General features: G+C 30.8%; 1 protein-coding gene across 3 annotated transcripts in view; it reads left to right on the top strand.

The window, feature by feature from the left end:
* LOC143239969 (ras association domain-containing protein 1-like) overlaps window positions 1-8,220 on the top strand; it is a 44,892-nt gene extending 36,672 nt beyond the window's left edge. For 2 of the 3 annotated variants that reach the window (XM_076481678.1, XM_076481679.1), the window contains one exon: window positions 128-8,220. In XM_076481678.1, coding sequence (XP_076337793.1) covers window positions 128-313 — 186 coding nt within the window. In that variant the 3' untranslated portion in view covers window positions 314-8,220. The remainder of the gene's footprint in view (window positions 1-127) is intronic. The other variant, XM_076481681.1, reaches the window with a different exon arrangement.
* The last annotated feature ends 9,060 nt before the right edge of the window (window positions 8,221-17,280 follow it).

Genomic DNA, 17,280 nt, shown 5'->3' with positions numbered 1-17,280 from the left:
TTCAAAAGAAGAAGAGAATTATTAAAATAATATACCAAAGAAGGGATAGGTTTTGACTGGTGTTTCCTTACTGATCTTGTTCTCAGTTAATATTTCAAATAAATGTAATGTTTTATTCTTCTTTTAGTGGGATGATTTTACTTTCCCAGAACTGAACAACTTCTTGAGAATTCTGGATCGAGAAGAGGATGAATATATCAAACAAGTTCAAACTAAATATAAAATTCTTCATGAAAAGATCCAGAAAGCCATAGAACAGCATTTAATTGAACAAAATTCTATTAAGAAATCTGAGTCTCAGTCAGCTACTTGAATTGTATGCCATATTAGATAGGAAACACTGTTACTTCATCATTATGTTCTTGTATTTGCTCTCTTTAAATATATAATGTTCTTTTAAGAGAAGTGAAAATTTTAACTTGAGATACAAGCTTAGCCTGTGATAGTAAGAGCATTGTGACACTAAAATGGAGATACTGAGAGGTTTATAGTGCAAGGGAGAGGTTAGTGTACCATTATTCTGAACCTTTACTGATTTAGTTCTTGTAATGTGCAATTGTTACAGATATATTTCTTGTATTTGAAGGTTTTTCTTACAAACTCCAAAACTTAGATTTTTTTTATTATACATTTGAAGAAAGCTTGTAAAGAACTTCTATGCATCAAATTTATGTATTATTTTAAGTGTGTAGTGAAGCATCTACATGAGGCAGTTATACAGTTGAATAAGGCATCTGAATAAAAATTACTGTGCTTTTATTTATTATTTTTAGTGTTAGATATAACTTTAAGACTTAGATCTTCAATAGACTTGTATAGTAAACCCTGAAAATATGTATAGGCAGAATTTACATGTACTTCAATCTGTAAGGTAGGCTTTGATGAGTCATAAACAAAATGGGGGAACCCAAGAGCAAGCTTAATGTTATATGAAGAAAAGATAAATGAATGTTTAATGCATTGTAGAGGAAGATAGTATACTGTAAAACATACGATATTTCCTGGAAGGTGTCAGATTTTATTATATTTCATAAAGAAGAATGTATGTCATGAAATATACAAAGGCAAAATTTTGTTTTAATCTCCAGTGGACATTAAATAATATTAATTCACAAGTGACTTTCATCATTAGTTTGATTTTATACTTTAAATAATTAAATTTAAAATATGAAGTTTTAAATAAATGAAATATACTAATGAAGAAATAATGTTTAAAATGCAAATATTATTCATAAGCTGTTCTAAGTTTGTATTTCTTAAAACTTTAAAGTTACAATAACAAAAAAATAATTTTGAGTATTTCACAACCACTTTTTGTAAAGGAAGTTTATATGTATTATTTTTACCTCCAAAGATCTAAATCACAAAAACATGTAAAAAACAAAAAGTATGGATATATACCTAATTGCAATTCTTGTTTTTTAGTGTTCATAGATGTATATTAGAATTTTAATACCATTTTATTGAAAATAAATGACCACTAACTACAGGAAACTATATAGATTGATCATTGTGTAACATTTCAGTTTATACCTTTATCAAAGATGTTTTGATATACATATATTCAATAACAATTTAGTTTACTAAGTTAAAAATCATTTACAAAAAACTACACCACTATGTAGATCCAAACTGAAAAAGAATGGCATTGTTTTCCCAACAGTGTCTTTAATTCTTATTTAACAACATACACTAAAAATGTTCTCTTACAAATGACTGACATTGTTTAGGATTATTTAAATTATGAAGCTGTAACAAAACTGTGACATAAAGTTTTACAACAAAAAAAAAAAAAGTTCTACCCAGCAACACACAATTAGTTTATGTAAGCAGTCATCTGGTAATTTGATTAAGCAAAAGTTAATAATTTGGGTTTATATTTCTGTTCTAAACAAATTTTAGTAAGTGGCAGAATCTGATTCTTAAAGGGTGATTAGGATAGGGAAAGTCTGTTGTACATGTTCTATTTTGGCATTTGTCAGTGTTTTTCTGTGAATGTATTCTGTTTATTCTAGGTGCATATCATGAATAGTTTGTCTTAGTTCAACAAACATGGGTTTTATCTTGTGTGGCATTGTAAACAACTTTCTACATTGTTTGGGAATTCATGAGAGGTTCTTCATGCAGTTTTTTCTATGTTTTATACAAATAGAAAACTTTAACATGAACTCTAAGTTACTCCTCATTTTTATGTAGGGCACAGTGGTAGTTTTGGTCAGTTAACTATTCTATAGATTTTATTTGTTATGGTAGTATTTATGTTTGAAATAGTTTTCCTTACTTGAGTTGGTTTTTATAATGTTTTTGTTTAGAATCTAGTTTGGTCAATTGTCTTTTTTAACTCTTCAGTGAAGTGTGATTAATGTCTTATCATAAAGAATAATGACATAGTTTGGACTTGCATTTATCTCTGCCTGTTGCAAATGTCAGTTCATATTGAGGGTGATTGGTTTGTTCTGTGTTTTTTATTGACATTATGAACAAGGTATTGACCCTCGCTGGTACAACAGTAAGTCTACGCATTTGCAATGCTAAAATTGAGTTCGATTCCTCTCAGTGGACTCGGCAGATAGCCCAGCGTGGCTTTGCTATAAGAAACACACAATATTTTCTGTGAAGCAGATGGTGTCTTAACTGCATTTTGAGTTTTAAAGCGTCAAGTTAATGCATATGTGTTGGGTGTTTAATTTGTACATTTTAGAAGGCTATCAAGACTTGTTCTACACTCCAAAAATGTCAAAGAAATTATAACACATGCCAACTTTGTATCCTAAGGCATTCTTGGTATAGAATAACATCCTGGAGATAGTAGTAATTTATTTTCTATAATTAAAATAATTTAAGATTATAAAGTTAAGACTATTTTTTATGTTTAGTAATTTTATAAAGATTGTAAGAATCAAGTCAGTAGTTCCAAGTTTAATTCAATTCAGAAGCTTAAAGAAAGAGTCAATTGTAAAATCATGTATTGATTAGTGTGTTTGCCCATTCTTCATTTTGAAAATTTTGCTAGATTTAATTAAGTCTATTGTTTAGAAGCTTTCATTAACTGATTAACATTTTGAAAGAAATAAGGTTGGTCATACTGAATCATCTTGATGTGTTTAGTTAATATTTGTGTAAAGTGCATTAGAACTGTAGACTGTGTGATGACTTGTCAGTTATACCAAGCAAGTTAAATATGTGTATAATTACCATTTAAGTAGCATGTTTCCTTCTTATTAAAATTCTCAATAGTTGTTTTGCTTATGTGAGTGTGTATACTGCTCCTTAAAAGTAGTAGTACTAAAGTGCTTATTTGTGTAGAATTTTAAGGTTTGGCCTAAAATTACCCAGCTAGAATCTCTTGAATGTTATTGCATAAGCAGCTAAAGTTACACATCACTGATACTTTAACAATTTATCTCTGACATATGAGTAGAAGAATTTGTCAAATGTGCAAGTCAGTAGATAATATTCTACATTAGTTAGATAAGAACCTTTACAGTTTTGTTAAGAAAAATTAGGAAAAAAATGTCATTCATGGTATTCTACTTATATTAAATGTTAAGATATTTTGTGTTGGAGGAAGACAGATCAAATGTTTTAACATAGAAAATGTGCCATTAATGTGTATTTTGAATGCACAAAATAATTTGTCACCAATTTCTTTTGAAGTTATTACTGGTCCGACTTTTAAGTAGTGTCAGTTGTTTTATAGAAGTGGAATAGGAGTTAAACTTTATGAAGTTTTAAATACAGTGAAGAAGTTTTGCATTTTATTATTACTGAGTTTGGAGATTATACATGAAAATAGTTATTGTATAGTTTATCATTCAAAATAGAATTTTTTCTCTGAGACCACTGAATGCAAATAACTTCAGTCCTACTATAAGAGGCAGAACTATGATTCTTGTTGCATCTAACTTGAATATTTGAAAAATTGAACCACAGTTTTTTCGACTTAACTAAAATGTTTATTAATGTAAAAAAAAAAAAGTGGTGGGTTTCAATTATGTTAATGTGTGTGTATCTGCTGAGTTTACTTAGGTTTGGTGAGTTTTTGTATCTTATAGTGGGTGTGTCTATAAAGGTTGTATCTAAAATTATAATTAAGAAACCACAATGGAAATTTTTGAAAAGCACATCCACTGTAGGATGTACAAGTGTAACAATGATGGTTAAGAACTGTGAAACGATAGAACTGCATGTACGAATAATACAGTATTTCTGTTGGCTTACTGAAGAAGTTAAGATGTATATAGGTATGTATGTATATTTGCAAATGCTAATATTTATTCAAACTGGTTTGAACTTCTCTCATTTTGATATTTTAGAGACTAAAGTATTCTCAGAGTTTTTGAAAAAGAAATCTATAGCTTTGGTTGTGATATGTTTCAAAGTTTACTTTGTTGTTAGCTAGTGTTTAAACTATGGAATCAAACTTTAAAGGTTTAAATATACCTGTTTGTTTCTTATTGTTTAATGAATGAAAAAGGTTCGTTAAAAAAAACAACTTAATATCTGTATACTTCTATTTATAAGTGAGAGATGTATTCTACCCATTGTTTTTGACCATCATTGAATTCCTTTCTGTAATAGACCTTGAGGCCTTTTGTGTCAGGGACCAGAAGGTGATTTCCTTAACTCAAGTTTTGTTACTCTGGCAAAGTGCCTAACCTTGCACCTTGAGTCCTTATAATACATTATAATAAAGCTATGTAATGATTTACATACTGTATTATATTCTGTACACTGTTTGTAGAAAAAGTTTCTTGTGTATTATTTGAACTGTCAGTGTTATGTGGATGGGACATTTCTATGCTAAAAACTATTTTAAACCATTAGAGATTAATTGTAAACATTTAAAATTGTAAGCATTGACTAAATGGAAATACATAAACATAGGGATGGATTTGTGTGCTCAAATTTTTTTTAAGTTTTACAAGTAATAATGTAGTGAAAAGTGATTATTAAAACTTGTATCTCATTTTAGAAATATTGTTGTAAAGAGCACATAGGAAATATGAAAAAGTATGAAAATTAGTTTTTCTTACAACTAAGTTTCATTTATGATATAGAAACATTGTAAATTTTATTTCAGTGTATATGTCAGAGATTTTGAGTCTGTAAGATTATGGGTTAGATTTATTACCAAGACATTTCACCACTTAAGACTGTGAAGAAAGAAACTTTAGTAGTATATACTTGTGCTTTCAAAACATGACTTGTTAAAACACTGTTTAAAGAAATTTTTAATACATCTTTCATTACCATCAAAATAAGAAGTCACATAAGATTAACTGTAAATTGTGTGATAAGAAGAAATGTATAGCATTGTGTGATACTTTTATATTATTTTCCATTTATGTGGTTGAAATTCAGTAAACCCAATACCACACCATGATTTGTACAAGTGCTTTTAATACTCAAGCATAACAACCAGAACCAGTTAATGTCTGGGCTGATAAAAATCTAGTACGTAACACACAGAGAAGAAAAGCGTAAAACTTTTTAGTTCTTTATTCTGTTCAATTTAAGTCGACTAAAAATTAATCATATTATAACAAACTGACAGTCCATCCCGTGACTTTAGCTATATTATTCAGATTTGATTATTTACATGTACAATAATTTAGATCCACTTCAATACTTAATTATTTTTGTTATTAGTTTGTGGATAGTTAGTGAGTTTAAGCGGTATTAACTTTTGGATTTTTCAGAAATATATTCTGAAAAATTATGTATTGATGTCTTAAAAGGTTTCTGACCAAAACAATACCCAGTTTTTTTTTTTTTTTTTTACTTCAAAGCTATTAATTTTCATAAAATGGAACTTATGGCAGTGGTTTATGTTTGGTACCTTATGATTTACTCTGTCTGCAAAAACTGGTTGTATCACATTTACCTGACGATCAGTTTGGACCTGCTCATGAAATGATGTAAATTTAAAAACTTTAGGTAATTGTACATGAATGTAGCTACAACTAGCAATTTTGCTAATGTTTATAGGGGCCTGATACAGTGATTAATTCAGTGGTGTTTGACAGACTGTGGCAGGAAGTTTTCACTTAGTAGAATAATACGTAGCCAAACTCTTCAGTTTCTCCAAGTATTAATAATAGTATAAAGTTTTAAGTATTTTGAAATGAAAATATTACTTCTTAAGCATTGTTATATGAATACATGTGAATTTTTGTTTTACTTTTGATAGCTTCATTAACCTTTAAACAGCGGCCATCATCAGTTGATGCTGCTACCTAGAACATTCCCGCAGTTTAAGGGTTAAACTACTTTTAATTTTGACTGATGCATTCCTCTCACTTTCTTACTGTTCTTTTTGGTTTTGAAGTAAGAGATTTATTTTACAGTTTTGGGAAAAATGGTTTATTATGGATAGTTAGTGTGCATGTATACTGTTGGTATTACCTTGTTTTTCACTGCTAACTAGTTTTAACTATGTCCTTTCTAGTATGTTTTCTTCTATCTAGTGTTTTACTTTATTATAAATGTGGAAAAATTTTTACACTCCCAGTTAATTGATGTCTAACAAGATTCTGATAAATAAAATACTGAGTTTTAGTAATAAATAGAAACCCTGGTTCTGGAATTTTAGAATAAAATAAAAGTTAGTACCTTGAAAACTGTGTGTTTCCCTGAGTTGTTAAGTTTTAAGTCAGTTTTACTTGGATGTCAAATATTGGCTAACTAAATGGTTTAAACTGTAAAGAAATGTCTATTCATGGAATGTATTGTGAGGGAAAGAATGTTCTGTATTTTTTGTAGCTATCTGAATTTTTATGTGCATTATTAAACCCTTGGGTGAAAAGTGAAAACATTTGACATACTTCATTATATATATTTATTTATAGATAATTAGGTCTGTAATTAAGGGTAGGTTTTGCCTTTAAAGGGTATAACATTGTTACACTAATTTGCATAATTTACTGGCAGCATCACCTTAACTACTTGTTTAAATTTCATATTATATGTAATTCATATAAATAAAATAAAATGTTTACATATAATTTAGAAATGCATTTTATCAAATATTGAACATTTTCTTATTTAAAATAATTATGGACACATACTTCATGCTGTGTTTGATATGCATATAGCAACATACAGTAGACTTGCATTACAAGAAAACCTTATTGCAACCAACTGAAAGAACTGCAGCTGGCTTAAGCAAAATAAATCTTAATTTAACAGTTGCTATTCCAAGCACATTAACATTCATAGTATTTTTAACATAAAATTATTGATTAATTATAATATTGCATAATAATATTAAATAAAGAGTAAAATAGAACAGACTAGCAAGAATAGTTTGATTAAGAAACTGATTTGGACCCTCAACTATAACAAAAAGTTGCAAGAGGAAGTATTATCATACACTTTGGACAAAGGCATCAGCGAAATGAATAAATAAACAGCAGAATAGAATAGAAGAACAATTACACTGGTGAGAAAGTAAACCTGGATTTTCTTATGTCTTCCACACTAGGCATTCAGTATATTTTATTGAAGCAATGCAACCACCAAATGAATCAATCCCCCATTCTGAACCATAATGATCTGTTCCAGTACACAAAAGGAGACCTGATGTATAATGTTTTGATGGTGTTTGTAATTTTAATACAATTTGTTTCAGTTGGTATTCTACAACTCAATAAAAGAATAAATTAAATCTGGCAGTGCTCAAATATTGTTACAAATTGTCAAAAGTTTAAAACTATCCTCAAACCCTTAAATGTAGCCCCATTGAAGATAATGTATCTTTCATTGAAAGTTGATTATTTGTCTTAGCTTAGTTTCTAGAGAAGAAACAGTTATGTGCATAAATCAGGTTACAGTTGCCTAAAACTAATGTATCATTAAATTTGCTTGAAATTCAGCTTGACTGTTATTTTAGCAGTTTATCATGTTTTGTGAATTAAATGCTGATAAAAGATCACAAGATTTATGAATAAATTAGGTAAGCTCTTTTCTTTTAAATCTACAGTTTGCAAAATTGTTTGTCTGCATAATTAAGTTTGTACATGTTAAATTCCCATTATTATGGCTGTATTCTTTACACAAGTAAATGGGTCATATGGATGAACACTATATTAGCAACATGTATAATGATTAAATTGCAGTTTTCAGCTAGTCATAAGAATAACCCACTTTTATTGGTAGTTGAAGGAAAGATATGTTGTAAGTGTACCCAGGAAAAATAAATTACCAGCTGTTCTTTTACCACTGATTCTTGTTTGTTTTACTTTTAAATGAAACATTTGTATTTTACACCTACTAAATAAAGCTTGAAATTGCATTGTTTTACCTATGCAGCATGATTGTACAACACTGTCTGTACACTTACTGGCTGATTTAGTTTCAACTTAATGAGGAAATTTTGTGTTAAGAGTTGATTAGTGAAGGTTGGTCAAAATTTAATGTTACAGGAGAGGTTAGAGGTATTTGTTATAATAATGCTATAGTTTTGAGTTTTAAAATGGTGTATGTATCTGCATAATAAAAATGTGAGATAGATAAACTACTATAATTTATTGGATAATACCTACATATTCCAAAAATTTCAGACTTGAATCTATGATCATTATCAGAACCCTTCAGGATTTAAACAGTCTTAAGGCAGTTTAAATTAATTGTAACAGTAAGCTTTTAAATTGATTCAAATTTTAATTGAAGGTTTGAGTTTGTGCAACAGTAAATAATCATTTACAGTAAGTCACAGTTATATCAACACTATATTTTGTCAATTGTGGAAAAAATTACAGAATTTGTTTTATACTAGAAGCTCAATCTGGTTTTATAATACTTTTATTGAACAGATATATGGTTGTATTTTAAATTATCTGTATTAAAATATTGGAAGGATTGTCATCAGCCGATAATTGCTTTTCTTATTGGTTTGAAGAAATTATATGTGGCTCCATGATACTAAATTACAATAGTAAATAAATCTATCTTAGAAATTCCTACTGGTAAGCAAAGTGTGTTATACAATGCAGATTGTTTGAGAACTTTGATAGAATTACAACTGCATGTTAAAATAAAATATATCTCTATATAACATCAGTTTCTGTACTGAAGTGTCCCCTATGCACTGAAATGAAACACCTAAGCAGGGATGCCCCTTAGGCTTTATGAAAGTAACAGTATTCCAGGACTGTGAATCCAAGAATTATGGTTCACATCCCATTGCTGCAACAATGTGCTTTGGGGCCATAGCTGCACTATAAGATTGATGGTCCAATCCTGCTATTAATTTAGACAAGAGTTGGCAGTGCATGATGTTGACTAGCTGCATTCCCTTAAGTGTATGACAGCTATATTTAGATAACTATTGTGTAGCATTGCATAAAAAAAAAAACTTAGATAAATTCTAAAATGTGTCACTTCTGTGAAAACTGTAATGCTTTCCAGCTTAGAAGTGGTATGCTAGTGCACTTTATACCTTGTATTGTAAACAAATTACATTCTAGATATAATTTTATCTACTCTAAATCCAGGCTAAATTATGAGTATTTAATGAAAGGCCTTAAGAACACTGATTGTGCCAAAGAACAGTACATAAGAAATACTATTCTAAAGTGCTTTTGATTAGAAATCTGCTATCAAATGTTATTTTACCACCTTTATAAAGCCTAAAAAGAGTTTAATATAGCATACTTACCACAGTTAAAATAATCATAATCCCTTAACCTAGTCAAAGCTACAATTAACCTCCTAAAAGCAATGAGGTTTTTGCTTGAATATTTTTAGCAAACAAATGTTAGTGGAAACACATAAAAATGTCCGAATTTTTCAATATAAATGGAACGGGAACTTAACTTTTCCCTGATAAAAACATTGCAGCACAGACATAGTGAAGGAATAAAACTCAAACTAATAACAAGACTAAACCAAATTCCCAAGAAAGCAGTTTTAGAAAAAGTATGTTTTAATTAGTCCCACACCCAGTGGAAAAGTTATAACACAATGTAACAAAATTTTTACTTTTTCTTGTTCCTGGGCAGAAAGTGTTATTTCCCAATTGCTTATGCCCAAAGTAAATGGAAAAGACCTATTTTTCTCTTCAAACTTTGCTTTTGTGATCTGGGAGCAGATAACGAAAATATGATGGGAGACTTGACTATATTTGGAGGCTGATATGTGAAAGAGATTTACATTACAGTCATAAATCTCAAAAAAACTACTCACTTCTAAACATTTTTGTATAACTTTAGTATAAATACATGTAAATCTTGATTCATATGTTGTTTTATTCAGACCTTATGTAAATAAAAATGTACAAATTTGTCCATTTTTACATAAAAAATAGGTTAAATTCTAAATTTCATTATCCAGGTTAAGAAAGCAAAGTTTGAAGAGAATAATGTCCATTTTCTGTACTTTTACAACATAAGCAATTAAGAAATAACACATAATATCCAGGAACAAAACTTTTTACACAGTGTTATTATTCCCCATTGTAATCTGCACCTAGAGCCCCACTAAACCTTAATCCAGCCATGCTTGTGAGTGTTATCCAAGTTTCCAACAGTAACAAATATAAATTATCAAAAATAATGATAACTTTTTTATTGCTTATTTGGACAACTTCCCCTTTTAATGTTTCTATAGAAGCAGTGCACACATTCACTAATTAAAAGTGCCCATCTTTTATGCTCATAGTGTTCTCCAGGTAAGCATTTTGCTGTTTCGTTTGATGAGGAGCAGCTAGTCCTCAGGCAAACCTAGTAAAATAATTGTGAATCTGGTCCATAAAAAAGAACAGCTTACTTCACTGGCTCTGTATTTTCTCAAAGAGACCACCATTTCTCTGTGGATTACACATGAAATAAATTTTATCAATGGGACGCTACGCCGAAAATGAAGAATAACATTATGTTACATAATGAAATAAATATTATGATGTCCAGTACTTGAAGCTGTATGTTTTACTAGTATTATCATACCAACTTTACTTTATGGATAAAAGAACTGATAACGTAATATTTTTATTGCACAAGAACGTTCAATACAAGGAAAACTGGAGTGCACAAGGAAATCAACAGTATAATTTTGCATGAATACTTAAATTAAAAAAGCCATGGAAATTTTCTGTATGCACAGGTATAAAATATGGAAATCACCATTTAAATACTTACATCCTAAGGCAAAAGGGTAAATTCAAGTAGCCAATAACAAGATATTTCCTGCAGGCTTAAGTAGGTACGTGTATTTCGTACTTTCCTGTGAAGCAAGTTGGAAAGAAACAGACCACGTGATTCATGTTTTATCTGATGTAATCATGTTATTTGGATAAAGAATTATAATAATAATAAAAGAAACTGTCAGTTCTGTACCACAAACTAACATAATTAATACTTCAACTGAGCATACCACTTTATTAATAAAATCACTTTAATGTGTTACACCATTTTATTGGGCCCAGCATGACCAGGTGGTTAAGGCATTCAACTCATAATCTGAGAGTCACAGGTTCGAATCCCTGTCATTCCAAACATGCTCGCCCTTTCAGCTGTGGGGGCATTATGATGTGAAGATTGAAGATTTAACAAATGAATATTCATCAACTTTGACCAGCTAGAAAGAAACCTGCAATAAGCCATACCCTAGAAATTATAAAGATGGAACATCTGGTAACAAAGGAAAATTCAGAGCACAAAAGTGAATGGCAAAGGTCATCATCTTACCCTATGCAACAGTATATGTAGGTGTGGGTGTGTGTATATATACATAAAATAGCTGCATATTTGTTTGTTGCACACTTTATCACCTAAACAGTTAATTATAGCAAATTTATATATCAAAAAACTTCTTTTCAAGAGTACAGGAAAATTTATTTTTTGAAGTTCCTAAAATTTCACATCAAAATCAATATTGATCCACCAATCTTTAAATATACAGCACAGTCAGTCAGGGGGAAAAAAATTTAAAGTTTTTTCTCATGAGGGAATTTCACAAAAGTAATTGTACAAATTATCAAATGACTGAGGGAAATATTTCAAAGATAGGAACAGGCATATAAGAAAAAAAGCATAAAGAGAGTAATCTTGTTGTTCATTATATACATATACATATGTGTGTGTGTGTGTGTGTGTTATCTTCATGTTTGTATTATACACATGCATGATTTTATTGGACCACATCAATGAAATTGAATTGAATATCTCCTGTTTGAAACTTCTTGCACAAATAACAACTGTATAAAACAAAACAAAAAAACCTTCTTGCACTCGGTAGAATTACAAGGAAGAGTGGCATCCAACAGAAAAAATCCCCACAGTTACATAGTGAGCCTAGACTCTTGTACTGGATGTACCCAGTATATTGAAACCCAAATACTTTTGCCAACAGTGCATTGCTTAAAAAGAAAGCTATGCAGTTTTTTTCATTGAAGTAATGTGACAACAAAATGCAGTTGTAAATGGCTAACCAGACAGTTGCCTTGCATATGTGCTCTGATCCAAAGGATTGATTTAACAGCACATTTTATATTTATTCATCACTACTTTTAAGAAAATTAGCATTGGATTGTTTCAGTGGATATCTGTCATTGACACAATTAGGAACAATTTCCCTCTGAAAAAGTGAGACAAGTCATATACAAGTTGTATTCCTAACATATTAGTTGAACTGCCACATATCTTAAGCAGTATGTACCAGCCAAGTTACTAGATGCTGTGCATACAAGTTTGTCTGTAATTGGGCTGCTTAAATCAGTGCTGGAAAATAGTCATCCTTTTACTTTAGATGAATTATAGAAAGCTAATATACAAGAGTGGTGTGCTTTGAATATGATAGTCTTATGATGAAGCCTTTTGCAGTGGAAGCTACACTGCAAGGCTATTGTCAAAATGCACAGTCATCAGATGTAAAGAGGTTCCAAAATCATTTTGGTTACAAGGTACTAAACCTCCATATAGGTTCTATTTATTTTAAAATATTTTATTTAAAAAAAAAAGCAAAAGAATTACACCATTTACTGAAACAATGTTAAAAACTCTTGGCTTAGATATCTAGGATCATGTCTAAAAGTAAATGGCACATAAAGAAGTTTGTACATTATATTTGCTGTTTTTCAAAGGAAAGTCTTTGATCTCTTTAAGTGCAGTTATAAGACTTAACATCTTTTAGCAGGTTCAGGAATAAAATCAATTAACTCTTTACCTGATAGTTGAGAAGTCGAGTTAATAACATATTAACTGAAATAACTAATCAAGCCATGAAGAAAGTTTATAATGTAAACGTTGCATGTGTGCCAAATCTTTCATTAGTCATGAATGCATTGCACTACACTTGCACATAAGTTCAATCCAACTAGCTTCTATGCAACTGCATATAGGTACACTAACAAGACCACATCTATGACAATGGTTTTACCAGTTGCAGGTACAGCCATTTCATATACCATTCAGCTACCTTTGCTCACTTTCTAAAAACAGTCTCAGCTCCAATAACAGTACAGAGGAAATAATTCCAAAATAAGATTAAATCAAAGAAATTGTAACACAGCTTATTCCACTTACACATAGCATTCAGAACTCCTCTGAAACACACATTAAAAACTATATTAGTAAGGTACTTTTAAAAGAAGTTACTGTTTAGTTTAACGTTTTATATGTGTAACTGTTTTAAAGATGATGGATCACAGTGCCATTTAGCTTTTTAGCCAGGGCCACTAATTTTTTTTTCTCCAAAAAACACAAGCCTGAGGGTGAGGACAACATTAGATAATAATTTGTGAACAATAAAGTACCATTTGGTCCTTCTAGCCATGATCATCATTCTAATAACCCTTCCCCTGACTCCTTTCAAGTAAGTTTGTATCCTTTTTCCATATAAGGAGACCAAACTGTTCACAGTATTTTAAATGAGGCCTAACTAGTGATTTACAGGGCAGCATGATTGCCTAACTTGGTTTAAAAGCAGGTGGTGAAAACAATTAAGCATACCAATGTTCATATACTTAATGTGGTGCACAGTAAAATATTGGTTTTCAAATACCAATAATGGCTGTTGTTTCTGAAAATGTCTTCTTTGCCTTTTGAGGAGTATTTTTTATAAAACCAAGAGAATATTGATGCTATCTAAAGATTGAAGAGATAATAATTTATTCATCTAAGGTGAAATCATGAGATGTTATAGAAGCCCTTGAAACATGAAAGTCTTAAGTGATGTTTTTACTCTTGTTGTAGCACAAAGAAAAGTAATTATCTGAAAGGGTTAGTTGGTTTCCTGTAGATTAAGAGGATACTGAGAAGTTGTATATCATGCATAATGGTGAGTGAAAAAAGTGCGAGGGCATTTGCCCCCTTTGCTGTGTGGGTCAGGTGACTATGTATAGCAGTATATATTATTTTGAAATGTAATCAGTATAGCTATAAATACACCCTAAAATGCTATTAGCTCTACCATTAACAAACACAGCACCACTTTGATTGTTTTAGTGATTGGTTCACTGCTATGCCAAGATCTTTTTCTTCAGTCAATGATTGCTTGTTATGAACCTATATAAATTTTGTGATCCAAATTATGATAACCCAAATGCATTCTTTTGCACTTTCTAGAATAAAAGAATATTTGCAAAATATTTTTCTAATACTCCAACACATCCAAGCCACTCTATACTACATAACATCCTTAGTTAAGCTAGAATGTATTAGAAAATACTACTATTTAAACATAACTGACAAAATTAGGTGTACATAGATAAATCATAATCAGCCAGAGCACATTCAAACTTCAAGGCTGTAATCCTATGCTATACCATAGCTACTGTACTTGCAGGCTGTGGGCTCGCCCTTGACTGATACATAAAACACTTCACTAGTAGTAGTAAGGATCAGTTTTGATCAGCTTTTTACCTTCTCTCATTCAACCATCTAATTTACTAGTCTTTCTCCAACCACACTGATATGCTTAACTTAAGGAAAATCTCTGCATTACATCTTATCAAAAGTATAATAAGTCCATGCTCTTTCTTTTATCTAGAAAATGTGTAAAAGTACTGAAAATAATTGAGAAAATAGTAGAGAATGATTCTTCTTTAGTCAATCCATGTTGAGTTTCTTTTTTCAGGTGCTAGAATTTTTCTTACTACAGAAATAAGATTCACTGATCTGCAAAATCCAGGGCAATTCTTATCGTATGTTTAGTATGTTGTTCAGGGCTGTTGCCCCAACTGTACACAACAAGAATCATTTCCTTTGCAACTTCTTTTACCTCTACTATACTATAGAAAAAATAAACTACCACCTGATTCCTTGTCATTATTGAAATTCAGTCAACTTCATTATAAGCAATGACAAGTGCTTCCTAACTTAAAGGTTTCTTTGTTTACAACACCAACCTGCTCTCAGAAACAAGTTGTATATAAAATTTGAATAATGAAGTAATACAGTGGCTGGTTTAACATATGTAGCCAACATAAAACTCACATTAGTGTCAAAAGGAAGTTCATGTTAAGTGGCTAAACTGGTGGCTTTACCTAAAAGTGTACCATACATGGTAGGGTTTGGGATGCTTCAGTATTCACTATAAGATTGACCTCTGAAATGTGCACCATTATAGGAACATACCATTTATGCCAAACCCATGCTTCTTTGAATCAGCCACTGTATACTTGACAGCAATATCATCCACTTGTTTAAACTAGTTAAAGCATTGGCTTGTTGTCAACTTACTTTTACTGCAGCTTCAGCCAGAATGTAATGTTTGTCTGTTTTTCCTATCACATGAGATGATATAAACAATTCTTGACCCAGTGACCTATTAAGTACACTTAAAAGAGAGGCTCAATAAGTATATTTTTAGGACATTGTCTGCAGCAGTCAAGTTAACTGGGCCTAAGAAACTGGCCCATAGTATGATGGCTGCATTACTACATGTTTTAGTAAAATGTGGTATTAGAGTTGTTAGTCCTTATTTGTTAACTGTGGAGACTGATCAATAAAAGTATCAGCAAAAGTTGCTTGTTTTTTGGCTCCTTCATAAGGTTTTGATGTAACTACCCCAAACTAAGCTAACACAGAAACAACCTTCTGACTCTTCCCGAGTTCAACCAGTGACATGTTTGGAATGCTGTAATCAACCAAGATAACATTTATCTGTCTTTTAAAAACTGATATCTTAACCTGCTTCATTCAATTGCCAGAAAACATAATGGTACAATCAGATATCTTCTGCCAGCATCTTTACACCCAGACAAATGCCTTGTTCTCAAGCAAAGTCATCATTGACATATAACAATACCATCAGTGTTGTATTATAAATCCACATCAGCCATTATATGTAGAATCAGGACCAGGGCTGGCATGATTTGAGATGAAAAATGTGAAATTGCACATTGTGGCAGATTCTCAGAAGTATAATTATGTGAAATTCCAATAAAAAAAAAATTATTGGTTGGATGATATAATCAATGCTTGCAGATGGGAGCAAAACACATTGCATTGCCCTGCTTAAGATGTCATCAGCATGCTTTGCCAAACTAGAAAGCTGAATGTCACAAAGACCTGCACAAACTGGTGACAAATTCATGATGATAAGAAGCCTACTTAAAGAAAAAATGTATTCTTAAGACAGTTGGTATAGGTATTAAAACTTTAATTAAAATAAAGTACAGGACATTTTGTTTGACCTTCTCAAGTCAACTTCAGGTTAAAAAAAGATAACCTGAGAAGGTCGAAACATTGTTCTGTACTTTATTTTAAAGTTTTAACAACCATGTCAGCCATCCATCTTTAGAATATAAAGTGGTGACTAGTAAATGAATGCCTTGGTGTTCTGTAGAGACCAATCCAGTTAGTCTATAGATGCCCTTGCTGATTGTCACAATCATGGTTTATCCATGATTCTGTATACAGAAAATAACCTGTAGAATATGAGTTGGTGCAACAGCTGGAGTTTCTCCAGTTACCTTTCAATCTTCCAGCCTTAAGGATCAATAACACAGATTAATATCTCAGACCATACTAACTTGTACTCAGTACGTTACCCCTCCACTAAGGCATGATTCACACTGTAAGTCTACAAATTTATGGACAGTCAAAATAAAAAAAAAAAAACTTTAACATTGTCCATAAGCTTGTAAATAGCAAAAAAAAGAAAATGTTTTATTTTAATGGTATTAGTAAAAACAAAATTGTAAGATTGGAAAACCTGTTCATACCCTCAAGAGACAGAGAAAGAGAAAGTTGGTCAAGTATGTATAAGCTGTATGAACTGATCTCTATGTTATGCAATCTTGTTTTCAGGTGAGGATTAATTAATGTAAGTTTATGA

Source organism: Tachypleus tridentatus, chromosome 13, assembly GCF_004210375.1.
Source record: "Tachypleus tridentatus isolate NWPU-2018 chromosome 13, ASM421037v1, whole genome shotgun sequence".
NCBI classification, from domain to species: domain Eukaryota; kingdom Metazoa; phylum Arthropoda; class Merostomata; order Xiphosura; family Limulidae; genus Tachypleus; species Tachypleus tridentatus.
Note: the sequence above shows the minus strand (reverse complement) of the source record. Positions and strands in the feature narration are given on the sequence as shown.